General features: G+C 41.3%; 1 protein-coding gene and 1 long non-coding RNA gene across 2 annotated transcripts in view; one reads left to right on the top strand and one right to left on the bottom strand.

Annotated features, from left to right (window-relative positions):
- Positions 1-12730, top strand: part of LOC140489261 (uncharacterized) — a 34406-nt gene extending 21676 nt beyond the window's left edge. The window contains exon 3 of the long non-coding RNA XR_011963114.1: positions 10352-12730. This is a non-coding gene — a long non-coding RNA (uncharacterized lncRNA). The remainder of the gene's footprint in view (positions 1-10351) is intronic.
- Positions 12731-14302: 1572 nt separating this feature from the next.
- Positions 14303-20045, bottom strand: mief1 (mitochondrial elongation factor 1). Its single transcript, XM_072588622.1, has 4 exons — positions 19892-20045; positions 19429-19612; positions 16603-16856; positions 14303-16066 (listed from the first exon to the last, which is right to left on the bottom strand). The coding sequence occupies exons 1-4, from the start codon at positions 20033-20035 to the stop codon at positions 15260-15262; spliced, it is 1389 nt and encodes a 462-aa protein (XP_072444723.1). The 5' UTR covers positions 20036-20045; the 3' UTR covers positions 14303-15259.
- Between the last annotated feature and the right edge of the window lie 1509 nt (positions 20046-21554).

The raw sequence follows: 21554 nt of genomic DNA, 5'->3' as shown, positions 1-21554 counted from the left end.
TTTCCAATGATGCCTACATCCCATTAAATAAAGAAACTTCGCACTGCCCAGTAACCCTCTCTCCTTTAACCTTTATTCCGAAGTGTGCTTCTGTTCCCAACTTTCTATTCCTCAATCTTTCCTGATCTCCTTTACACTATTATACTATTCCCTCCCCCCCCCCCCCCCCCCCACTCCACATTCTCTTCCTCTGTCAGCTTCATTCCAGTCCCCATCTCTTCCCAGGCTCCTGATATCCCATCTCTCTCTGACCTTGGGGCAGGTGGTAAGGCACCAGTGAAGTCAGAGGTGGCTCGCAGCAGGAAATTTAATGGTTGGAGAACTCAAGCGTGGTCCATGCCCAATGATTACTTCTTGAGATAGAGGGACTGCTCTGTGAGGAGCTCCAGTCTTTGGAAGAGTGAGAGGAGATATTATTGAAGTCTAGAATATTTATGGATGACTTTAGAATTGGGGCATGTAGTCACAGCATTGGCATTAGCCATTTAGGACTGATATGAGAAGAAATTTCTTCATAGAAAGTTGTGAATCTTCGCAATTCTTCAAGCAGACAGCTGTGGAACCGCTCTGTCTGTTCAACACTGAAGATCAGCAGACCTTTGGACACTAATGGAGTCAGGGATAGGGTAGGTGTGGAGATTGTAATGAGGTCAGCCAGGTGGACCTCATAGAATATAAGTTTGCTGATTAGAACTGTTAACCTGGTCCAATCAGGGAGCCCTGGCTGACAGGTGTAAACAGGAGTATCAGAGGTTCTCTTCACTCTGAGGAAGCCGGACCAGTGTCAAGTACTATGCATGTGCAAATAAGTGTAACTTGGTGATGAGGGGATACCAGCCTCTTTGGAGTTATCGCAGGAGAGTAGAGTTGTGGAGAAGTTCAGTCATAATCTTATTGAGTGACAGAATGTGCTGTGTACAACTTATCCCTTCTGTTGATTGTGATTTCCATCCAGGAACGTGGATGTGACCATGTTTAATATTTCACATGAGAGACAGTAATTCTGGCTATGCAGCAACCCTTCCGCATTGCACTGAACTAACTGTCAGCCTAAAGGTGCACTCAAGGTCTCTGGAATTGAGATTGGAACCGCAACTTTGGACACTGAGGCAAAGACCGTTGCCCACTCAGCCCCAGCTAATTAGAGTGTCCACTTTATTATGCATTCAGTTGTTAGGGTTGGTTAGCTCAGTTCATTGGATGGCTGGTTTCTCACACAGAATAACACCAACATTCAACTCCTGTGCTAGCTGAGGTTACACTTTTTCCACCTTGTTCCTCACCTGAGGGCTGGTGACCCTCAGGTTAAACCATTACCTGTCATCTCTCCCTCTAGTAAAAGAACTGTCCTGTAGGTCAATGGCAACTTTCTGTTTGGTTGTATGTTTTGCTAAATCCTGTGTGTGTCATACTTCTGACTGACCTGAACTGACTGAAGAATGTTTACAGCTGTCTAGATAGAAAACTCCAATGATTCACAAATTTCGAAATAAAGAAATTTCTCCTAATCTCAGTCCTAAATGGCCAACCTTTCATCCAGTGACAATATGTAACCAATTCTAAACTCTTCAGGCTGAGGAAAAACATATCTCCTGTCAGGCCTTCCAAGAATCTTATACACTTCAATGATACCTCCTCTCCCTCTTCCAAACACCAGAGCTCCTCATGGGACACTCCCCTTGACCCATAAGTAAACCTTTTGTTGTGATTGTTTCCAACTATTGTTCATTTAGAAAAGAAATGTTTCCCTTTGCTTCTTTTTCCCAATCACTGGGAATGTCTTGGATATGAGAGTACTCCAAAAACCAGAAAATGAACCACCTTTGCTTCTACATTTTAAGCTAGAAACAAATAAGGCCATTTAGTCTGCTCCACCATTTAATGAGTTCATGGCTGATTATAATCCTGAATTCCACTTTCCTGCCTTTTTTCTATCATCCTTGATTCCCTTACTGATTGAAAATCTTCGCCTCAAACCTAATGACCCAACCTCAACAGTTCTCTATAGTAAATAATTCCACTCATTCACTACCCTCAGAAATCCCTCTTCATCTCTGTCTTAATGTGTGACTCCTTATTCTGAGCCTATGCCCTCTGATCTGAGACTGTCCCACAGGGGGGAACAACCTCTCCGTATCTATCTTATCAAGCTCCCTAAGAATCATGAATGTTTCAATAAAGTCGCCTCTCATTCCTCTAAACTCCAATGAGTACAAGACCAAACTATACAACCTCTCCTCATAAGAAAGTGCCTCCATATCCAGGATTAACCTAATGAATCTTCTCTGGATTGCCTCCAATGCTGGTATACTTATCATGAGATAAGGAAAGAAAACAAATACTCCATAACTTCTGGACTTCCTTGAGTGCAACTGTTCACATTGGGGACTGCTCTGAAAGAACTTGAAGCTGTACTTCTGAAAGTGCAGGAACATGAGGCTATTCAGCCCATCTAGTCTTGTGCCACTTGATTACAATAGCTGCTGTATATTTCTCCTCTGTATATCTGTTTTTTCCTTAACCCTTAAGATACTTCACCTAACAAAAAATCTACAAATCCCTATTTCATTATTATTTTTGACTGAAACCCCTCCCCTCCACAGCAATTTTGTGACAAAATAAATTTCATTCTGCATTCTCCCACTCTCCTGATTGGGACCTGCATGGAATAACAACGATGGCGGCATGGGCCTAGGAAGCAGTGAGGCTGAGTAAATGATGAAGGAGAAAGCGTCTAGTGGCGGCAGCAGCAACACCGGGATGAGACAGTCCAAGGTCTCTTGGCACGCTAGAAGCAGGTCCCAGGCTTAACCCCCGATCCAGACTCGCAGACTGAGCCGAGGGTCCAGTTCTGCAGCTAGGCCCAAGCGTCTGATGGCAGAGGCAGCAGCAAGTTTGATCCCAGCGCAGGTCCCGGTGCCCCTGGTGGGGACTGCATTGGCGAGGTTGGACCAGCATTGGCGGAGGCGAGATGGCATCAGAGAATTGTGACTCTTTCTCCCAGTGGCAGAATGGCGAAGGGGGTTTGTGGCAGTGCCATCAGTTTAGCAGCCGGGACTCAAGGCATTGGAGTGGAGGAGCCCGGAGTGAGGCTTATGTCTGAGCTAGAAATGGGAGCTGTTCCAAACACCACATAACTTTACTAAGATAATTTTAGTTTTCTACCTTTATAGTCTGTGTTTTGGTTTATTTTGTGTTTTAAGATGGCGCCAGAGAGTGGCGATACTAAACAACACTTTTCACTATATTTGTCATAGATACACGTTACAATAAATCAAATCAGATCATTATCCTTTTTGTGAAGTAATGCTCCTTGACACCACCAACGAATGACTTAGTTCTAATATGAAAGTAGTTCCTCTTGTTCCGGACTCGATATCAGAAGAATACTTTTTCTCAACCTAATCAAATCCTTTAATCACCTTAAACACCAATTAGATCACCTGCGTTACATACCTGTAATTCAGTGCCCATCACTCTTTACTAAGGCTTTTTGATGCACTGCAGCAGTCTAATTTTAACCATCAGCCTTTGTAATTTAGACAGTTTCCATTCCTATTGTAGTCTGCCCTGCAGACTGACACAGAAACTATTATTAATAGACTTGAGTTTGAGTATCTCTTATACATTTTGCAGTTGCTTTATTCACGACCTCACTTGTGAGAGCTAGGTTATGAATTGCATGTTTGAGGGTGTTGTGGTACAGCAGTAGTAGTCCTGCATGTTTCAACATATCTGAACAGGTTGACTAAAATATTATCGATGGCACATTTTTCTGTAGTGACTAGTCTATTCAGTGTTGTACAGTAGAGAATTCTTTCAAAATGAATTGATTTTATGTGACATTGCTGTTTGAGATTTACTTCTTGACTCATTCTTTGTCTTCTACTCTTTTGTTTCTCTCTACATTCCCATTTTAGCATTGCCCAGATTTTAAAATTCTTATCCTTGATTTTCAGTGCCCTCTGTGACTTTGTTCTGCCCTAAGTTCTTCAGTCCTACAACCTTCCAAAGCTCAGCATTATTCTAACTTTGCACATCTGGAATATTTGTCACTTCATCACTGGCAGCTGTATTTCACCTGGTTAGTCCATCAGCTCTGGAATTTCCATTCAAAACTCTGTACTTCTACCTTTCTTAAGACAGTCCTATCTTTTTGACCAAGGTTTCCTAATATCCAGTTGTGGCTTGGTGTCAAGCTTTGCTTGATACCAATGAATTAGGTGTTTCTACTACATTAAGGATACTGCATAAGTATATATTGTTGTCCCCTCTCCATTCCAGCTATCTCCTCTATTTGAGACCTCCTGTGTTATTGCTGACATGCTTATGGGACATTTTGTTTTGAATGATAGAACCAGGGAGATTTGCAGTACAGAAGGAAGCTAATTCCACTGTCTTGCTCTCACATTATGTGCTTGTATATTCTCCTGTTTCCAAATAATTCCCCATATTCCCTTAATGTTATGTTTCTTGTGCCTTAATCACTCCCTGGCCAATGTCATGCAACAACATGTGTGACATTTTCCTTTTTACCTGTGCTACGGCTCCCCCCCCCCCCAAACCGGAGAAAAATGACCTTTCCTATTTTCATCAGAATCCCTAGGACCATGCTTGTAGTTGGAGATTGTTTAGAGACCTGTTTTTTAAAAGTGCAGAATAGAAAAGAGCAGTCAAGATCCAAGCTGGGGAATTGAGGAGATTGGCAACATAATTCAAAAAAATATATAATGCAATGATGTGCACTCCCTCTATCACCAGTACACATCAGCAGTCCTACCATTTCCAGGATGCACTATACCACAGTGATACATCAAAGCTCTTTTGCCAAACCTGTGACCTCTACCACCGAAAAGGATAAGGGTAGCAGATGCATGGGAATATTGCCACCTACAGGTTTCTTTCCAAATCACACACCTTGGAAATATGATTAGGCAAAAGTGAGGACTGCAGATGCTGGAAACCAGAGTTTAGATCCAGAGTGGTGCTAGAAAAGTACAGGAGGTCAGGCAGCATCCGAGGAGCAGGAAAATTGATGTTTCGTGCAAAAGCCCTTCATCGTGGAAATATGATTACTGTTCCTTCTCTGTCTGTGGGGGAAAAAAATCCTCAAATTACCTTCCTAACAGCATTATGGGTGCACTAGCATCAGCAGTTCAAGGAGGCAGCCTTATTTTTAATTCACTCTTGGGATGTGGGCATTGCTGGCTTACCAACATTTATTGCCTATCCCTAGTTGCCCTTGAAGGTAGTGGTGAACTGCCTTCTTGAACCGCTGCTGAAAATAGACCTCCAATGCCCTCAGGGAGAGAATGCTAGGATATTGGTCCAGCGACAGTGATATATGGCTTGGAGAGGAACTTGCAGGGGGTGGTGTTCCTGTGTATCTGCTCCCTTTTGTCCTTCTAGCTGGAAGTGGTTATGGCTTTGAAAGGGGCTTTCTAAGGATCTTTTGTGAATTTCTGCACTGAACCCTATAGATGGAACACACTGGTGCTGCTAAGTGTTGGTGGTGAAGAGAGTGGATACTTTGGAAACGTAGTGGCAATCAAGCGGGCTGCTTTGTCCTGCTGAGTTTCATCTGCCCAGGCAAGCAAGGAGTATTCCAACATATTATTGACTTGTGCTTTGTAAGTGATGGACGGGCCCTGGAGAGTCAGGTGGTGAGTTACTCACCACAATATTCCTAGCCTCTGATCTGCCGTTTAGCCACTGTGTTTATGAGGTGAGTTCAAAGATTGTGAGAAGATTTGTAGCTCGAGTGCTTGTTGTTGTGGTTCTGTTCGTCGAGCTGGGAATTTGTGTTGCAGACATTTCGTCCCCTGTCTAGGTGACATCCTCAGTGCTTGGGAGCCTCCTGTGAAGCGCTTCTGTGATGTTTCCTCCGGCATTTATAGTGATTTGTACCTGCCGCTTATGGTTGTCAGTTCCAGCTGTCCGCTGCAGTGGCCAGTATATTGGGTCCAGGTCGATGTGCTTATTGATTGAATCTGTGGATGAATGCCATGCCTCTAGGAATTCCCTGGCTGTTCTCTGTTTGGCTTGTCCTAAATAGTAGTGTTGTACCATTCGAACTCATGTTGCTTGTCATCTGCATGTGTGGCTACTAAGGATAGCTGGTCGTGTCGTTTCGTGGCTAGTTGGTGTTCATGGATGCGGATCGTTAGCTGTCTTCCTGTTTGTCCTATGTAGTGTTTTGTGCAGTCCTTGCATGGGACTTTGTACACTACAATGGTTTTGCTCATGCTGGGTATCGGGTCCTTCGTCCTGTTGATTTGTTGTCTGAGAGTGGCAGTTGGTTTGTGTGCTGTTAGGAGTCCTAGTGGTCGCAATAGTCTGGCTGTCAGTTCGGAAATGCTCTAGTGTGGCTAGTCCTTTGGGTTGCAGCATGTCCTTGTTCTGTTGTCTTTCCCTTAGGTATCTGTTGATGAAATTGCGCGGGTATCCCTTTTTGGCAAATACATTGTATAGGTGTTCTTCCTCTTTTTGCAGTTCTGGTGTTCTGCAGTGTGTTGTGGCCCTTTTGGATAGTATCTTGATGCAACTTCTTTTGTGTGTGTTGGGGTGGTTGCTTTCGTAGTTCAGGACTTGGTCTGTGTATGTGGCTTTCCTGTATACCTTTGTGGTAAATTCTCCGTTAGGTGTTCTCTATACCATCACGTCTAGGAATGGGAGTTGGTTGTCCTTTTCTTCCTCTCTCATGAATCGGATTTCTGTGAGTGTGGCGTTGATGAACCGGTGTGTGTTCTCTATTTCAGTGTTTTTAATGATTACAAAAGGTGTCATCCACATATCTGACCCAGAATTTGGGTTGAATTTGCGGTAAGACTGTTTGTTCTAATCTTTGTATTACCACTTCTGCTATGAGTCCGGAGATGGGTGAGCCCATGGGTGTGCCGTTGATGTGTTCATATATTTGGTTGTTGAATGTAAAGTGTGTTGTGAGGTACAGGTCCAGTAGTTTGAGTATGCCGTCTTTGTTGATAGGTTCAACGTCCTATTGTCTGTTCTATATGTCCAGCAGGTTGGCTATTGTTTCTCTGGCTAGGATTTTGTCAATAGAGGTGAACAGTGCCGTTACATCGAATGAGACCATGGTTTCTTCCTTGTCTATGTGTATATTTCTGATGATGCCCAAGAATTCCTGTGTTGATTGTATAGTGTGTCTGGATCCGCTGATCAGGTGTTTCAGTTTCTGCTGTAGTTCTTTAGCCAGTTTGTGTGATGGTGTCCCTGGTAGTGATACTATGGATCTGAGTGGGATGTCTGGTTTGTGCACTTTAGGGAGTCCATAGAATCTGGGGGTGTTGTTGCTTTCAGATTTCATTCTTTGTAGGTCAAACCTAGTTATCTGTCCGTTTTTTGTAGGTTCCTCAGTCTGTTGTTTATCCTATTGGTGAGCTGTGAGTTGGGGTCAAACTCCCGCTTTTGGTAGGTATTGGTATCTGCAAGTAGTTGTTGCGCTTTTTGGATGTAGTCTGCTTTGTCCAGGATGACCGTCATTCTGCCTTTGTCTGCTGGTAGTATGATTATGTTCTTATCGTTTCTTAGTGATTTTAGTGCTTCCCTCTCCTTGGCGTTGAGGTTATGTGTTTGTCTTTTCCTTGATCAAAGATATTTAGGGATGAGAAAGACCAAACAGGTTGAATTATAAAGATTCACTCACATCTCTTTCGGATAATTCTAACTTACATGGGATTCCAGACCCAGAGCACTATGATCTACTCGTAATTACCTACAAAAGTGGCCTCAGCAAACCACCCAATTTAATTCAAGATGCTTCTCAAGAAATGGGCAGTGAATTTTGGTCTTGCGGATAAACCCATTTCCTGGGAATAAATGATAAAACAATACCAGATCTGAGACAGAAATTAGTCGGTCTATAATTTCATGTAATCAGCACAAAAAAAGTGCATATATTCAGTATTTAAGGGTAAAGTTGTACCTTTATTCAAAGAAGCACTTTACAAATGGTTTAAACTAAATAAATAATTTCTCATAAATCCATTAGTCTATTTCAGTAGGTCTCAGCATGGAGTTCATGGATTTCAATAATTAAATGTGAAGCTAAGATAATACTTTCAAAGAATGCCAATAACATTTTTCCATCAAAAACGCATCATGTACACCAACAAAAAAGTACTATTTGAGTATATTGCTTTGAAATATACACACAAAACAGCAACTTTCACGGAATATGCCCAGGAAGAAAAGCACACAGATTTTTAGTGTCACTTAGCATCTACAGTTCTGCAAGTTAAGGAATGTCCTCTGCTCTAGATGATTCAATGCTAAAATTTGCTCAGAAAAATAGACAAATGTTGGAAAATATATGAATGGAGACTGGAACCAAGTTCAAGAAAGTTAACTTGTTGGAATGAAGACTTTAAACTGTGCTTTGGAACATCCCAAAATGCTGGTAAATAATTTTTGAAAAATGTTGAAATCTGGCAAGCAAATTCATCATCAAGTTGTAACATGTTAAGTTTGCTCTCAGTCTTCACTTTCATCATTCTTTCGTCCATTGTTTTGCACTCCTTGGACTGCATTCCTCTATAGGTGTTCCAACACATTTGGATGGCTATCTGCTATTACTGGATATGTACAGAAAGAGACTTATACTGCAATATTCAGTGTTCCTTCTAAGTTGTGTGGCCATGTTGCAGTCAATGCACACCAATCATTGTGCCAACTCACTGACTTCTGGTTCCGGAATTCGTAGACTTGGAGGTCTGCGCACCAGCAAAAAGATTTAGTGGGAGTACTGTTCATGATCATGGGACACTTCAAAGCACTTTAAAACCAGTGAAGAACTTTTCATCCACACTGTTATAAATAGGAATTTATCTGCAGCAAACTCCCACAAAGAGCACTGTAATGATAACCAGATAATATGTTTGTGTGGCTTGATTGAATGACAAATAACAGCCAGGACACTGGGGGAAAGCTCTCCTGCTCATCTTCAAATTTGTGCCACAGGATCTTTCACATCCATGTGAAAGAATAGATAGGGCTTCAGCTTAAAAATCTTGCACCTCTGACTGTTCAGCATTCCCCTCACTGTATCGGAGTGTCAAATTTGACTTTTGAGATCAAGCTTCTGGAATGGGTCTTAACCCAACAATCCTTTGAGTTCGAGGCAAGAGTGGAACCCAGCAAGCTACACCTGGCACAAAGCAAAACAAACATTTCATACTGGACAAGCTACTCATGTCATCGCCCAATCATCAACTCTGCAGCGTCTCATTCTAAATACCTTACGTATAGAAGTACAAGATCAGATGTACAGTTTTGGTTCATCAGGCAATACTTGCACTCAAGTCAAAAAAATCATCTGTTCAGGATGCTCATCAGATACTAAAACAAAAATCGAGGCTGCCACACTAGAGCAGTACAGAGCTTAGAGCTGCTGGCTTTGAGCGAAACATTAAGTAGAGGCCTCAGGCAGATGCAAGGTGATCCCATGGCACTACTAATAAAAAGCAGGAGAATTCTCCCTGGTATTTTAGCTGGTATTTATCCCTCAGCAAATATACTATAAATTAGACCAATAACCCTGAAAATCAGATTATCTACTCATTACTTTGCTGTTCGTGGTCCTCTGCATGCAAAGTTGGCCTATTTCCCAGAGTGACTTGCTTTGAAAGTAGTTCATTGGCTATTAAGCTTTTAGAATGTTGTGAGTAGCGGAAGGCTACATAAATGCAAGTAGTCCCTGAGCTGGATGTTATCTAGTGCCATGTACTTGCACAGGATTCTGACACTGCTAAATGATCCATCTGTTCAGGTTTGTTATAATTTGCAATAGTCACAAAGTCTACTAGTTGCATAGTTGAAGCCAATTCTGAAGTGTTTTTTATGAGTCACTCAAGGATCTACCATTCTGTCTGGACAGTTACCATTTCTGTACTCCTGTGTTTTCCAAGACATTCTCATTACCCTGCTGTCGCATGAATGGTGGTCCTCAGAGTTCACAATGAGTATAGGAAGTCCCTGGTTTACGAACACCCGACTTATGAATGTCATGTACTTATGAACCGACCTCCGGCTTCTCGTTTTTAAGTTATTTTTTAAAATCCGAGTTACGTACAATGTTTTGTCTTAATGAACAGGTGGACTAATTAGCCTATATCTGGTCCGACTTACACACACATTTGGCTTACAAACAGCAGAAAAAAATGGAACTCGTTCGTAACCTGGGACTTCCTGTACTATAGAATTATAATTTGAATGTCTGTTTCAATTTTTAATGCAAAATTGTAAAAACCTATTCACAAAGGGAATCTGATCTACAACTAAATGTAATCTGATACAACAAATTATTTAATATTTCTGATCTTTTCCATTCCAGAGTCATACATACACAATGGAGTAAAAACAATGACTGCAGATGCTGGAAGCCAGATTCTGGATTAGTGGTGCTGGAAGAGCACAGCAGTTCAGGCAGCATCCAAGTAGCTTTGAAATCTTGTTGGGCTCAAAAAACTGATGGCAATGCTTCATGTTATACTCACATCAGCAAGTTTTAAACCAGTGTACATAAATCCCTCTTCATAAACTTGAACAGGTTTTATTATAATCTAACTAATTAGTCATTGCAAGGTGATAAATAAAAGAAACCACAGCACACATCTAATGTAGATTTAAACTACCTGATCACCTTACAATATGGCTGTTCCTATGCCCTTAATATCGTCAACTCAGATTTACATCACATCAAGAATTGTAACATGTCTTTTATTATATATAGGTATCTTTATTGATTACACTCCAATGACCAAACTAATCAGGAAAGAAAACAAAGAACTGTGAATGCTGGAGATCTGAAACGTACAAAAACAGAAACTGCTGGAGAAACTCAGCAGGTTCTGAAGGGTCACTGAACCAGAAACATTACCTCTGCTTTCTCTTCACAGATACTGCCAGACCAGAGTTCCTCCAGCAATTTGTTTTTGTTTGTTTATAATGAGAAAGCATATTGTTCTTAGTGAACTGGAATGAATTTTAAAAATTGTTGCACAAAGTAATGTGTGCTGCATGAGTTGTAAATGCAATATTCTTCTTCATTTAGCTCAATATAGTCCATTAATGTCAGCGGAATAGTGATCACTTGCTGACATTTTAGATGCAGCGTTAGGTTCAAATGCAGAAAGAGTACAAAAGTCAGTGTTTTTAAGCAGTATTCCAATGAGATTGTTAATTCATTGGCTAAATATTAACTGATATTAACGCAAAGAGCTTTTCCTTGCCTTTAAGTTTTCATTTTTTCAGTTTCTGTTGGCCAGAGCTACACAGCTATCCTCATGGATTTCACTGTTTGAATTGTCATCTGTGGCTAGAAATTCTCGTAAATTATAAATTTATAGAAATTGTAAAGTTTGAATCAGGACAGAACCTATCCATGATAGATAGGATACAACACTTGTGATTACAATGCCAGTATGATATTTGTATTGTTCAATGCGCATATCATTATGATAATATTCTGCACTACTTGTATAATTAACATCCTCTTGCACAACATCATTATTAAAAATTGAGCACTTGTGGTATAGTGGTATTGTCCCTACCTCTGATCCAAGAGGTCCAGATTCAAATACCACCTGCGCCATCTTACATTTCAAAACAGTTTGATAAGAAAACTATCTATAAAATAATTATTATTTGTAATGAGAGACAGATGGAATTATCTTTAAAGTGTTGTACAGCTTCACATCATCTTGCATATTTTAAACACTACCTATTTTCCATCTCCAAGGATGAGATGAATGCTGCAGCTGAGTTCATAGTTGTGGCTGCCACACATACTTAGCTACTCTTCATATGCACAGATGGATAATGGGCTATTTGACCACACAACCCAATTCTATCATGTCCGATTAATCCATCAACAGAGTGTCCAGATGGGCACTGACTAGCTGTCAAGAATGGGAATCACAGGCAACTCTTTTGCCTTCTTAGGTGCACTTGCAGATATTGTGGTATCCATTGTAGTGCGATTATTTGCCACCCTGCCATACAGCTTATACTTGTACTGCTGCTATATAATGCTTGTTTGCCAGTTCAAGCTTAAGAACAGGAGTGTACATTTTCACTTAGATAGGGACATACTCTTTCTTGCACCCCCTTAACTTACCCTCCATGAATTCCTCTCAAGCATAGAATATCAGCCTCTTCTCAATGCTGACTAGCCAGCGGGTGTGCATAAGAAAGACTTCCTATTTGGTTTCACCCATCCCTGGTCTGCAACCTTCTGCATTAGAAGTTTCAAGATTGGGGGATCAACTCCAACACCACTTCAGTGTATCACAATGCCACTGATGTAGAATCATAGAAAATTGTAGAATCCCTACAGTGAAAAACGAAGCCATTTGGTCCATTGAGTCTGCACCAACCTTCCAAACAGCATCCCATCCTAATCCAGTCCCCCACCCTATCCCTATAACCCCACACATACCATGGCTAACCCACCTTTCCTGCACATCCCTGGAGACTACAGGATAATATACCATAGTCAATCCACGTAACCTGCACATCCTCAGACTGTAGTAAGAAACTGGAGCATCAAGTGGAAAACCACACAGATATGGGGAGAACATGCCAATTCCACACAGTCACCCAAGGCTGGAATCGAACCCAGGTTCCTGGTACTGTGAGGCTGCAGTGCTAACCACTGAGCCACCATGTTGCCCCACTGTACACCTATGTTCTTAAGAAAATAATGATTGAACTGGCAAACATATAAAATAATTCTGCATCATACAGCAGCAGTACAAGTATAAACTGTATGGCAGGCTGGCACTGGTACCAATGGTTGCACTACATGGGTGCCACAAAGCTGGAAGTGCATCTAAAGCATAGAAAAAAATAATAAAGTACCAGTTCCTAACAAGTTATTCAATACAAATGATCTATACCAGTGTTTCAGCTCCATGCGAGCTTCCTTCTAATCTACTTCACCTCACTCTATAACTATGACCTTTGATTCCTTTCAAGGCCTCTAATGCACATGTGCATAATGAGAATCTGAAGGCTTTTGCCCATAAATGCAGCTATGCTAGTTGCCTCAACTACTAACATTGATACGTGAAAGTGAGGACTGCAGATGCTGTAGATTAGAGTTGAGTGCGCGGTGCTGGAAAAGCGCAGCAGGTCAGGCAGCATCTGACGGGCAGGAGAATCAATGTTTTGGGCAAAAAGCCCTCCTAACTGTGATACCAAGTTCCACATTCTGATTACCATGGGCACAAAGTTTCTCCTGAAATACTTATTGGACTCTCAACTGACTCCCCTTGTAGTGTGGAGTCATCTACAAGTTGAAACTTTTTAACAGCTACCCATCAAACCTCTTCATGATGTTAAAGGCCTCTTTTAGATCATCTCTCAGTTTTCATTCTCCTAGAAAGGGTGCAACCTTTAGCTCAGGTTCCATTACGGCAAAGGTTTTTCCTACACTTTATCCAATGTCTCTCCATCCTTATTGTAATCTGAAGACTAAAAGTATGCATGGGAAGCAAATCAGGTCCAGCCAAGTCTCTATATACATTTAATCATATGGAGAGGTGACAGAGGACATCACAGAGGAGCCCTGAGTCTATCCCCACCATACGTGCACCTGGGATTGTGGGTGGGACAGACCACCAAGCGAGTCAGCAGATGGGAGACAAAGCTGGAAACCTTGGTTGATCAATACCGTCCCAAGCAAGAAGCACATACCAGAAAGAGCAACACAATAAAAAACAAAGAAAAACTGGAAGAACCACCAAATACTTTACGTTATACAGGAGCTTCACAGTATCTGAAAATCACCCGAATAGGAACTCATAATCAAGCAATTTGGAACCCTGAGATAAATCACAAGAACTGCAAGATAGAGCTAACAAAAGAACGTTTGTCTTCAAATACTGGGACATAGCAGCACTTATCTGTGTATGGGAAAAGTTGAATCTGATGTGGTAAATCCCTGAAGAAAGAAAGCGATGCGATGCATTAGGACACATTTAACTCATGGGAAAGCACCATGCTGACTATAACCTCACAAATGGATACCTTCTTAGGCGGAATATTATTGTATTTGAAAAGGGCATCCAACAATCCTGGCAGCATTTGAACTGGAGAAGTAAATTTAGATGGGTTACCGCCATAATCACATATGTTTTGATTAAAGTGGGTGAACATTTCTTGATGAGGAGTACTGATGTTGCCAGATGTATGAATCATTACGGGATGTGTTGTGACAGTAGCCCACACACAAAAAGCCTGCAAAACCACTTAGCTTGGTAATGAACAACAAAATCAGAAATGATAAATTAAACTTTTTTTTAAGTCTAACAAAAGAAAGTTCTTCCTTTACAAATGATTGAACTTGCCATTTTACATAAAATTTATAGCAAAGTGACAGGCCATTTGTGCACACTGGGTCTGTGCCATTGTTTAAGGTTTGCACAGTTTTATACTTTGTATTAGTTTTAACTTAAGTTGAATCTGAATCTGAACCTAAACCAAATCATTATCATTGGCACTTTTGCTTTAAGTGGTAGATATAGCTCGGAAATGCCAGTTTTCCTGCAGGTGAGAATTGTTGATATTTACTTCAGCGAGTTGGTAACTCTCCAGGGAAGTATGTTCAATGGAAAGACTCACCTCCATTCAGCTGCATACTTTTGAGGCAGCTGCAGTAGTGAAATGGGTGCTCACTCGAATTAAGTGGAAGGTAAAATTGTTCATGTGAATATCAAGTTGACTGCATTTGTTTTAGAAGCTCTCAATTTGCATTTTTAAAATGCAGACCCTGTTGATTTCTCGGTCTGCATTTCTTCAGTAAGAATTCTAGACGTTTACGTTTTCAAAAATAGAACCAGTAGAAAATATTATTGGAACTCAGTCAAATTGGCTTTATTGACAGCAACAATTTTGAAAATTCTGCTCAAGCCTTTCAAAGTGATATTTACTTTAAATCTTTACATTTTCAGTATTATGGGAAATGTGAACATTCATTTCACATTGGGTTCATTAAAAGGACAAAATACCGTTCAGCTCAAGCCTAACTGCCTTTTTTAAAGTAGTAAACAACACTGGAAGTCCTTTCCACAAGATCATTACTTCCCCTTTCATGCTGTTTCAGGTCACGATTACAAGTTTAGGAAATGCAAAATGAAGAGTCACCTGGCCAATAGGGTTATTAAATGGTTAACTGCACTCAAACTCAGTAATTCGCTGAACCCTGATAAATATCAAATGAACCTATTATGAAATTAATTCATGTATTTAACAATGTTTCTGGTTCAGATAGGGAACAGTACAACATGTATCCCAACTCATCAATTTCTTCTTCTTTAAGTTCCAAAAACAGATTGACTTTGGTATCTAAACTGCATGGCAAGAAGCCTTGCTCCAAGTAGCTTATGAGCTCTTTGAGAACCATCAGAAATTTATCAGACAGAAGATCTGGTGACCAGTCCGATTCCTTTGCACAACCATGGAGGATTGCGTTCGTCAGCTGACTGGCTGTCAACTTGTTGAGAACAGGGCTGGACTTGCAGATGGCTTTCAGTATTTTCAGGCAGCAGCAGCGACAACCTCCATCCCTCTCATCCAGAGCTCGCAACTTGACGGTCTCTGCAGTTCGGAAGCTTTGCCGCCACATGTTTTCATACCGTCCATCCCGGTGCGGTTTGGCGATCAGCATATGCTCCTCCATCACGATCAGGGGCAAGAATTCAATAAATAATTTTTTACCGGTGTCGTACTGAACCTCTAAGGTCAGCATTTCGGAAGGGACCACTGGTCGAATGATGAGGTCCAGGACGCTGCCTATGGCTGGCCAGTTGATTGTCCCTGATAAGGCTCTATCAAATGTCTCGTTTACGACTTTAGGCGAGAGGTAACCGCCGACAATGCAGCGGTCCCAGTAGCTGTTGCCGCGGGGGAAATATTCCATGTTTTCCCTGCGGACCAGCCAGAATCCAGGTACATTCATAATAGTCTCCTCCCCTGGGATTGCAGCCCAGAGGTTTTTTTCCAGGATCAGTGGAACCATCAACTGAACATGGTCTGCAGTGATCACCTAAAGAGACAAATTAAATTCAATTGATGGTAAAATCACTGCTAACTGTACTAAGACAAACATATACTAACATGCAAATGTTAAAAACATTAGTAATCAGAATAATAAAATCCCAAGTAGATCCGACGTACAGAAGAAGCCTGAAACAGCAGTTTGTGGGACTTTGCTGTATGTAACTTGGCTACACTTCAAAAATACCTAAGTGGCTGTAAACAGCTGAGGTTGTGAAAGGTAATTTTCTAAATGCAACTTCTTTCTTTCCTTTACTGTCACCATAACAATCAAAAAATGTAGAGCAGACTCATCTAATGACCCAAGCAGATTCTTACAGAAAGGCTAACATTGAAGCAAATCTTCTAATTTGGAGTCAGGAAATCAATTAAACCACTGCACTTCCACATCCTCATTGTAAAATTACTCTCTTCTTCCCAGGACATGCTGCACTTTACGCTACACGTCATTCCATAACACAGGAAATGGTCAAATGGTTCTGAATCTGTTCAATGCCACGCAATGGAATTAGGTTAAGCTCAAACCTGTAGATCGTCATACAGGCTGCCACTAAGATACATATCCCGGAGAGGCATATCAGGAAACTTGGCATGGATGAAATTTCGTAGTTCTGTGCAAATGTCCATAGCAGCCTGCTTGGCTCGGCTCATTTCTGCACTTGGAATGACAACGTGCTTACGATAATACACAAGTAGCTTATCCTGCATGGACAAGCGGAGTCGAGCTTTCTTCAAGTCCATTTGGGTTTTCTTGCTGGAAGCAGTGCCTTTGGAAGTACCTGTATTGAAACAAAACAGAGTAATTTCAACTGATTTATCTTACTTTTAATTTACATGTTATACACATGTCCAAACTGTATATTACGTAAATTAAACTGGACAGTTCAGTCAACCTTGCAGCAGGTAGAGAACTGAAACAGATGGTTTTCAGCTGCAAGTGAGAAAAGGGAAGCTTTTTTAAAAATGGAGATCATGTTTCAATTCTATTGCAATGCTGCAAACTGATCTTTACTCTCCTGGTCACAGAAGAACATTACAAAGATTTAATGGGTTTTGCCATTCTATCACTCTTCTGCAAATTGAACATAATGGCTTGACTCTGTAAAATTAGTAATCATCATAACAATTTGCCTTTACAGTGTATACAACGTAGAAAGTGATTGCAAAGCACTTTACAAGACATGTAAGAGGAGACATAGTTGGCATGGTCTGAACTGGCTTGAACAAGAGTTGAGAAAAGGAGATGAAATAGTTAGAAAGGGAGCAGAGTTTACGGCAGGAATAATGTTGGGAAAAAATTAACTTGGTTATCGAAGACAACTACAGGAGAGAAATATAAACACACCAGTACAATAATACACAAAAACTTTCCTTTTAATTTCCTTCTTTTATCTCTTGAAATGATAAAGATTTTTAATCAATAAGGGGATCAAGGGCTATGAAAATAATGCAGGAGAGTGGAGATGTGGATGTGGATCCTCAGTTATGAACTCACTGAATGGCAGAGCTGATTTGATAGAAGCAGAAATAGGCCATTCAGCTTACATCTTATGATCTAATGAAACAGATTATTTTAGTCATGTTAATGACTCTTACCTACGGTTGTTCATATGTTTGCACTTAAGAGCTAATATTTCTCAGAGCTTTGTGGGAAAATGCAACAGTTTTATTCAAGGGAATGATGTCCACTGTTATGAATAAATTAGACATTATAGAGAACGTTGTTGCTGAGAAATGCAATGCTTTGTTAGGCATGGTGGTTCAGTGGTTAGGACTGCTGCCTCACAGCACCAGGGTCCTGGTTCAATTCCAGCCTCGGGTGACTGTGTGGAGTTTGCACGTTCTCCCCGTGTCTGCGTGGGTTTCCTCTGGGTGCTCTGGTTTCCTTCCACAGTCACAAAGATGTGCAGGTCAGGTGAATTGGCCATGCTAAATTGCCCATAACGTTAGGTGCATTAGTCAGAGGGTAATGGGTCTGTGTGGACTGGCTGGGCCGAAGGGCCTGTTTCCACACTGTAGGGAATCTAATCTAGTCATGTCAGTGGAAAATACTGGTATTCCCTTTGGACTAAACATCCAGGTTAGAATTCTCTGTTGCAGTCAGCATCAATATCATAACCAAAGGATCAGAACGCATCCTTGTAGTTCTGCCACATCTGTAATACAGGGTGAGCGCAGTATCCATGGTTTCAGTTACCAGTGGTTTACCGTGGGCAGAACATATTACAGGGAACATTCCAGAACCAGGAATCAAGGAGCTGCCAGGCAGGTAAATTTCTCATTTAAGTCAATGGGTTCACTATTATCTGTGGTTTCGGGCTTCTGTAGTAGGTCTTGAAACGTATCCCCTGCAGGTACAGGAAGACTACTGTACTAGCATGTGGTGGTACAGGTTCCACAAATATCTCCATCTTCAATGACAGCTGATACCAGCACGAGTGGAAAAGGTAAGACTGAAAGCAATCACATTCAGTTGGAATGTAACAGGACAGGTACATAAAAGTGATGAAGGTGGCATATGGGATATTTGTCTTTGCTAGCCACGCATCAAGTTTAAGAGAAGGGAGGTGATACTGGAAATGTATAAAGCGTTGGTTAGGCCACAACGTGTGTACTGCATGCATTGTATACTCCACATTATAGAGGAATGTGATTGCATTGGAGTGGGTGCAGAGAAGATTTACCAAGGTGCTTTCTGGGCTGGAGAGTTTCACTTATGAAGAATGATTCAACAGACTGGAGTTATTTTCGTAGGGGCAGAGGGGATATGATTGAGATTTATAACATTATGGGTGGCATAGATAGGTTAGGCAGAAAGAAACTCTTTCCCTGGGTGAAAGGAACAATGACATGGTGCATAGATTTAAGATAAGGAGGTTTAGAGGCAATGAGAGGAAAAAAAAATCTTTCACTTGAGAGTGGCGGGAATCTGGAACTCACTGCCTATAAGGGTGGTAGAGGCAGAAACCATCATAACATTTAAAAAGTATTTAGGTGTGCACTTAGAACGCCAATGTACATGAGACTATGGGAAAAGTGCTGCAAAATGGGATTAGAATAGTTAGGTGGTTATTTTTAACCGGTGTGGCCTCTATGGGCCAAAGGGTCTTTTTCTATGTCCTATGGCTAAATATTAATTGGATGATCTGTTCTAGCCTCCCCAACAGAGCTCATCCCTGTCACGGATTCTAACCTTCAATCAATCCATATACAACAAAGACTATGGGGTTCTAATGACATCCTGGCTGTGGTATAAAAGATCCCTATGTTCCACAAATGCATCAACTGAGATGTTCTTCTTCTAGAATTCTATAATGCCTTTTACCAGCTGTATTCTCCCCAACAATTTACCTGCTTCAAAGCTCAAGCTGTCAGTTGGCAGGGTCTGAAGTGATCTGCTAACATTCATTTTCATATCCCTAGTCAATAAACGTGGCGATGACCCAATCCAGCTGGGCTCCTCCCAGCTTTGCTTCCCAGATCTCATATCCATTTTGCTGGGGCTGCTCGGGGCACTGATTGCCCGGTCATACATCTGCAAGAAATAGATGAAAACAAATAATACTCATCATCTGCAGTTTGTGCAACACATACATTGCCTTCCAAACTAAAGCAACAGCAGACTGGAAGCCAATATTTACCAATAACAGCAGAGGAGATGGCAGAATGATACAAGCTGGGGTCCTGGAAAAGGTTTATTAAAGGTGCACAGTTGGAAGCCAGTCTCTCTGCTGGAACTTAGAAACTAAGGAAAGTGTGGAGATTGAGGAGGAAGCAGTATAGGTAAGTGTTGGAAGAAACAAAAGGTCCCTACCCTCTTAACAGCCAATGTTGCAATGCCCAACATAGCTGCTCCACCAACCCCTAGCACCAGCCTGGCATTTGAGAGGACAAAGTCAATAGCATTTCCAATCCCATTGTCTCCTTTCTTGTTTTTGCCTTCTCCGACACCAGCCATCTTGAATGGAGTACACCTGGAATTTAAAAAGACTGCAATTTAAATAATGTTTACTCCTACTTCAAATCAAAATTCTGAAAACAAATAAAATCCTCCAAATTTTTATGGTGGTATTTGTGGAGGAAGGAATTTCAACCAGGAACATTGCCTATTTGTCTTTACTGTCCCACCTACCTGGTTCATCAGAACAGGCTTAACTTAATGTGTCAGCTAACAAGAAACATGTAGAATTCCTGAACAGCACTGGAGTATCAGAGCAGTTTTTTTCTTAAAAAAAAAACATAAAATATATTATTCATCATTGGAATGCATTTATCGTGCATGCCTATGCAACTGACTTTTTTAAATGGACGTTGCTGCTGGGCATTTATTGCCTGTCCTTAGTTGCCCTTGAGAAGGTGGTAGTGAGCTGCCTCTTGAACCGCTATAGTCCACGTGCTGAAGCTATACCCACATCGCCATGAGGAAGGGAATTCCAAGATTCTGATCGAGTGACACTGAGGGAACAACAATGCATTTCCAAGTCAGGATGGTGAGTGGCTTAGAGGGGAATTTATAGGTGGTGGTGTTCCTAAATATCTGCTGCCCTTGTCCTTCTCGATGGAAGTGGTTGCAGGTTTAGAAGGTGGTGTCCAAGGACCTTTTGTGAATTTCTGCAGTTCATCTTGTAGATAGTACACATTGCTGATGTCAAGCTTTGTGGTGGAGAGAGCATGTATTTGTGGATCCAGTGCCAATCAAGTGGACTGCTTTGTCCTGGATGATGACAAGCTTCTGGAGTATTATTTTCTAGATAAATGGAGAATATCCCATCACACTCCTGACGTGTAGATGGCCGACAGCTTTGGGAACCAGGTGGTGCTGCGTATTCCTAGCTTCTGACCTGCTGTTATAGTTGCTGTATTCACATGGCTAGCCCAGTTCACTTTCTGCTCAGTGGTTACTTCAGGATGTTGATGTTGCAGGGATTCAGTGATGGTAACAGCACTGAACATCAAGGGGCAGTAGTTTAATTGTCTCCTATTGGAGGTGGTTGTTGTCTGCCATTTGTATGGCAAAAACATTATTTGCTACTTTCCAGCCCAAGATTGGATATTTCCAGCTCTTGCCACATTTGGATGTGGATTGCTTCAGTATGGGGATGGTGCTGAATATTGTGTGATCATCAGCACAATCATCATAACCAAACCCATTTCTGACCTTATGATGGAGGAAAGGTTATTGATGAAACAACTGAAGATGGTTGGGCCTAGGACACCTGCAGAAAATCTCTAAAGCAGAGATGACTGACCTCCAACAACCATAATATTTGGCTTGTTAGACTACTACAGAGTACGGAATACCTTGCTGCTGTGGGTCTGGAGTCACATGTTGGCTAAACTCCATGTAATCATTGCAGACTTCTTTTCATGAAGGACCTGAATTCCCATTCAATTTATTAATTACTATCTCAATTGTTCTGATCTACCCAACAAGTGGAAACATCTGCTCTGTAAATTCTATCAAACCTGATTATAAT

The sequence above is a fragment of the Chiloscyllium punctatum genome, chromosome 18 (genome assembly GCF_047496795.1).
Source record: "Chiloscyllium punctatum isolate Juve2018m chromosome 18, sChiPun1.3, whole genome shotgun sequence".
NCBI lineage: Eukaryota > Metazoa > Chordata > Chondrichthyes > Orectolobiformes > Hemiscylliidae > Chiloscyllium > Chiloscyllium punctatum.
The sequence above is the reverse complement of the archived record's forward strand: the minus strand, read 5'-3'. Positions and strand labels throughout refer to the sequence as shown.

Coding starts and splice junctions, on each gene's coding strand:
- mief1 (XM_072588622.1), bottom strand. CDS start 20,035: ATGGCTGGTGTCGGAGAAGGCAAAAACAAGAAAGGAGACAATGGGATT. Junction 16,857..19,428: donor CAGCTTGAGCTTTGAAGCAG/GTAAATTGTTGG, acceptor GTTTCAATACAG/GTACTTCCAAAGGCACTGCT. Junction 16,067..16,602: donor GCCTGTATGACGATCTACAG/GTTTGAGCTTAA, acceptor TTGTCTCTTTAG/GTGATCACTGCAGACCATGT.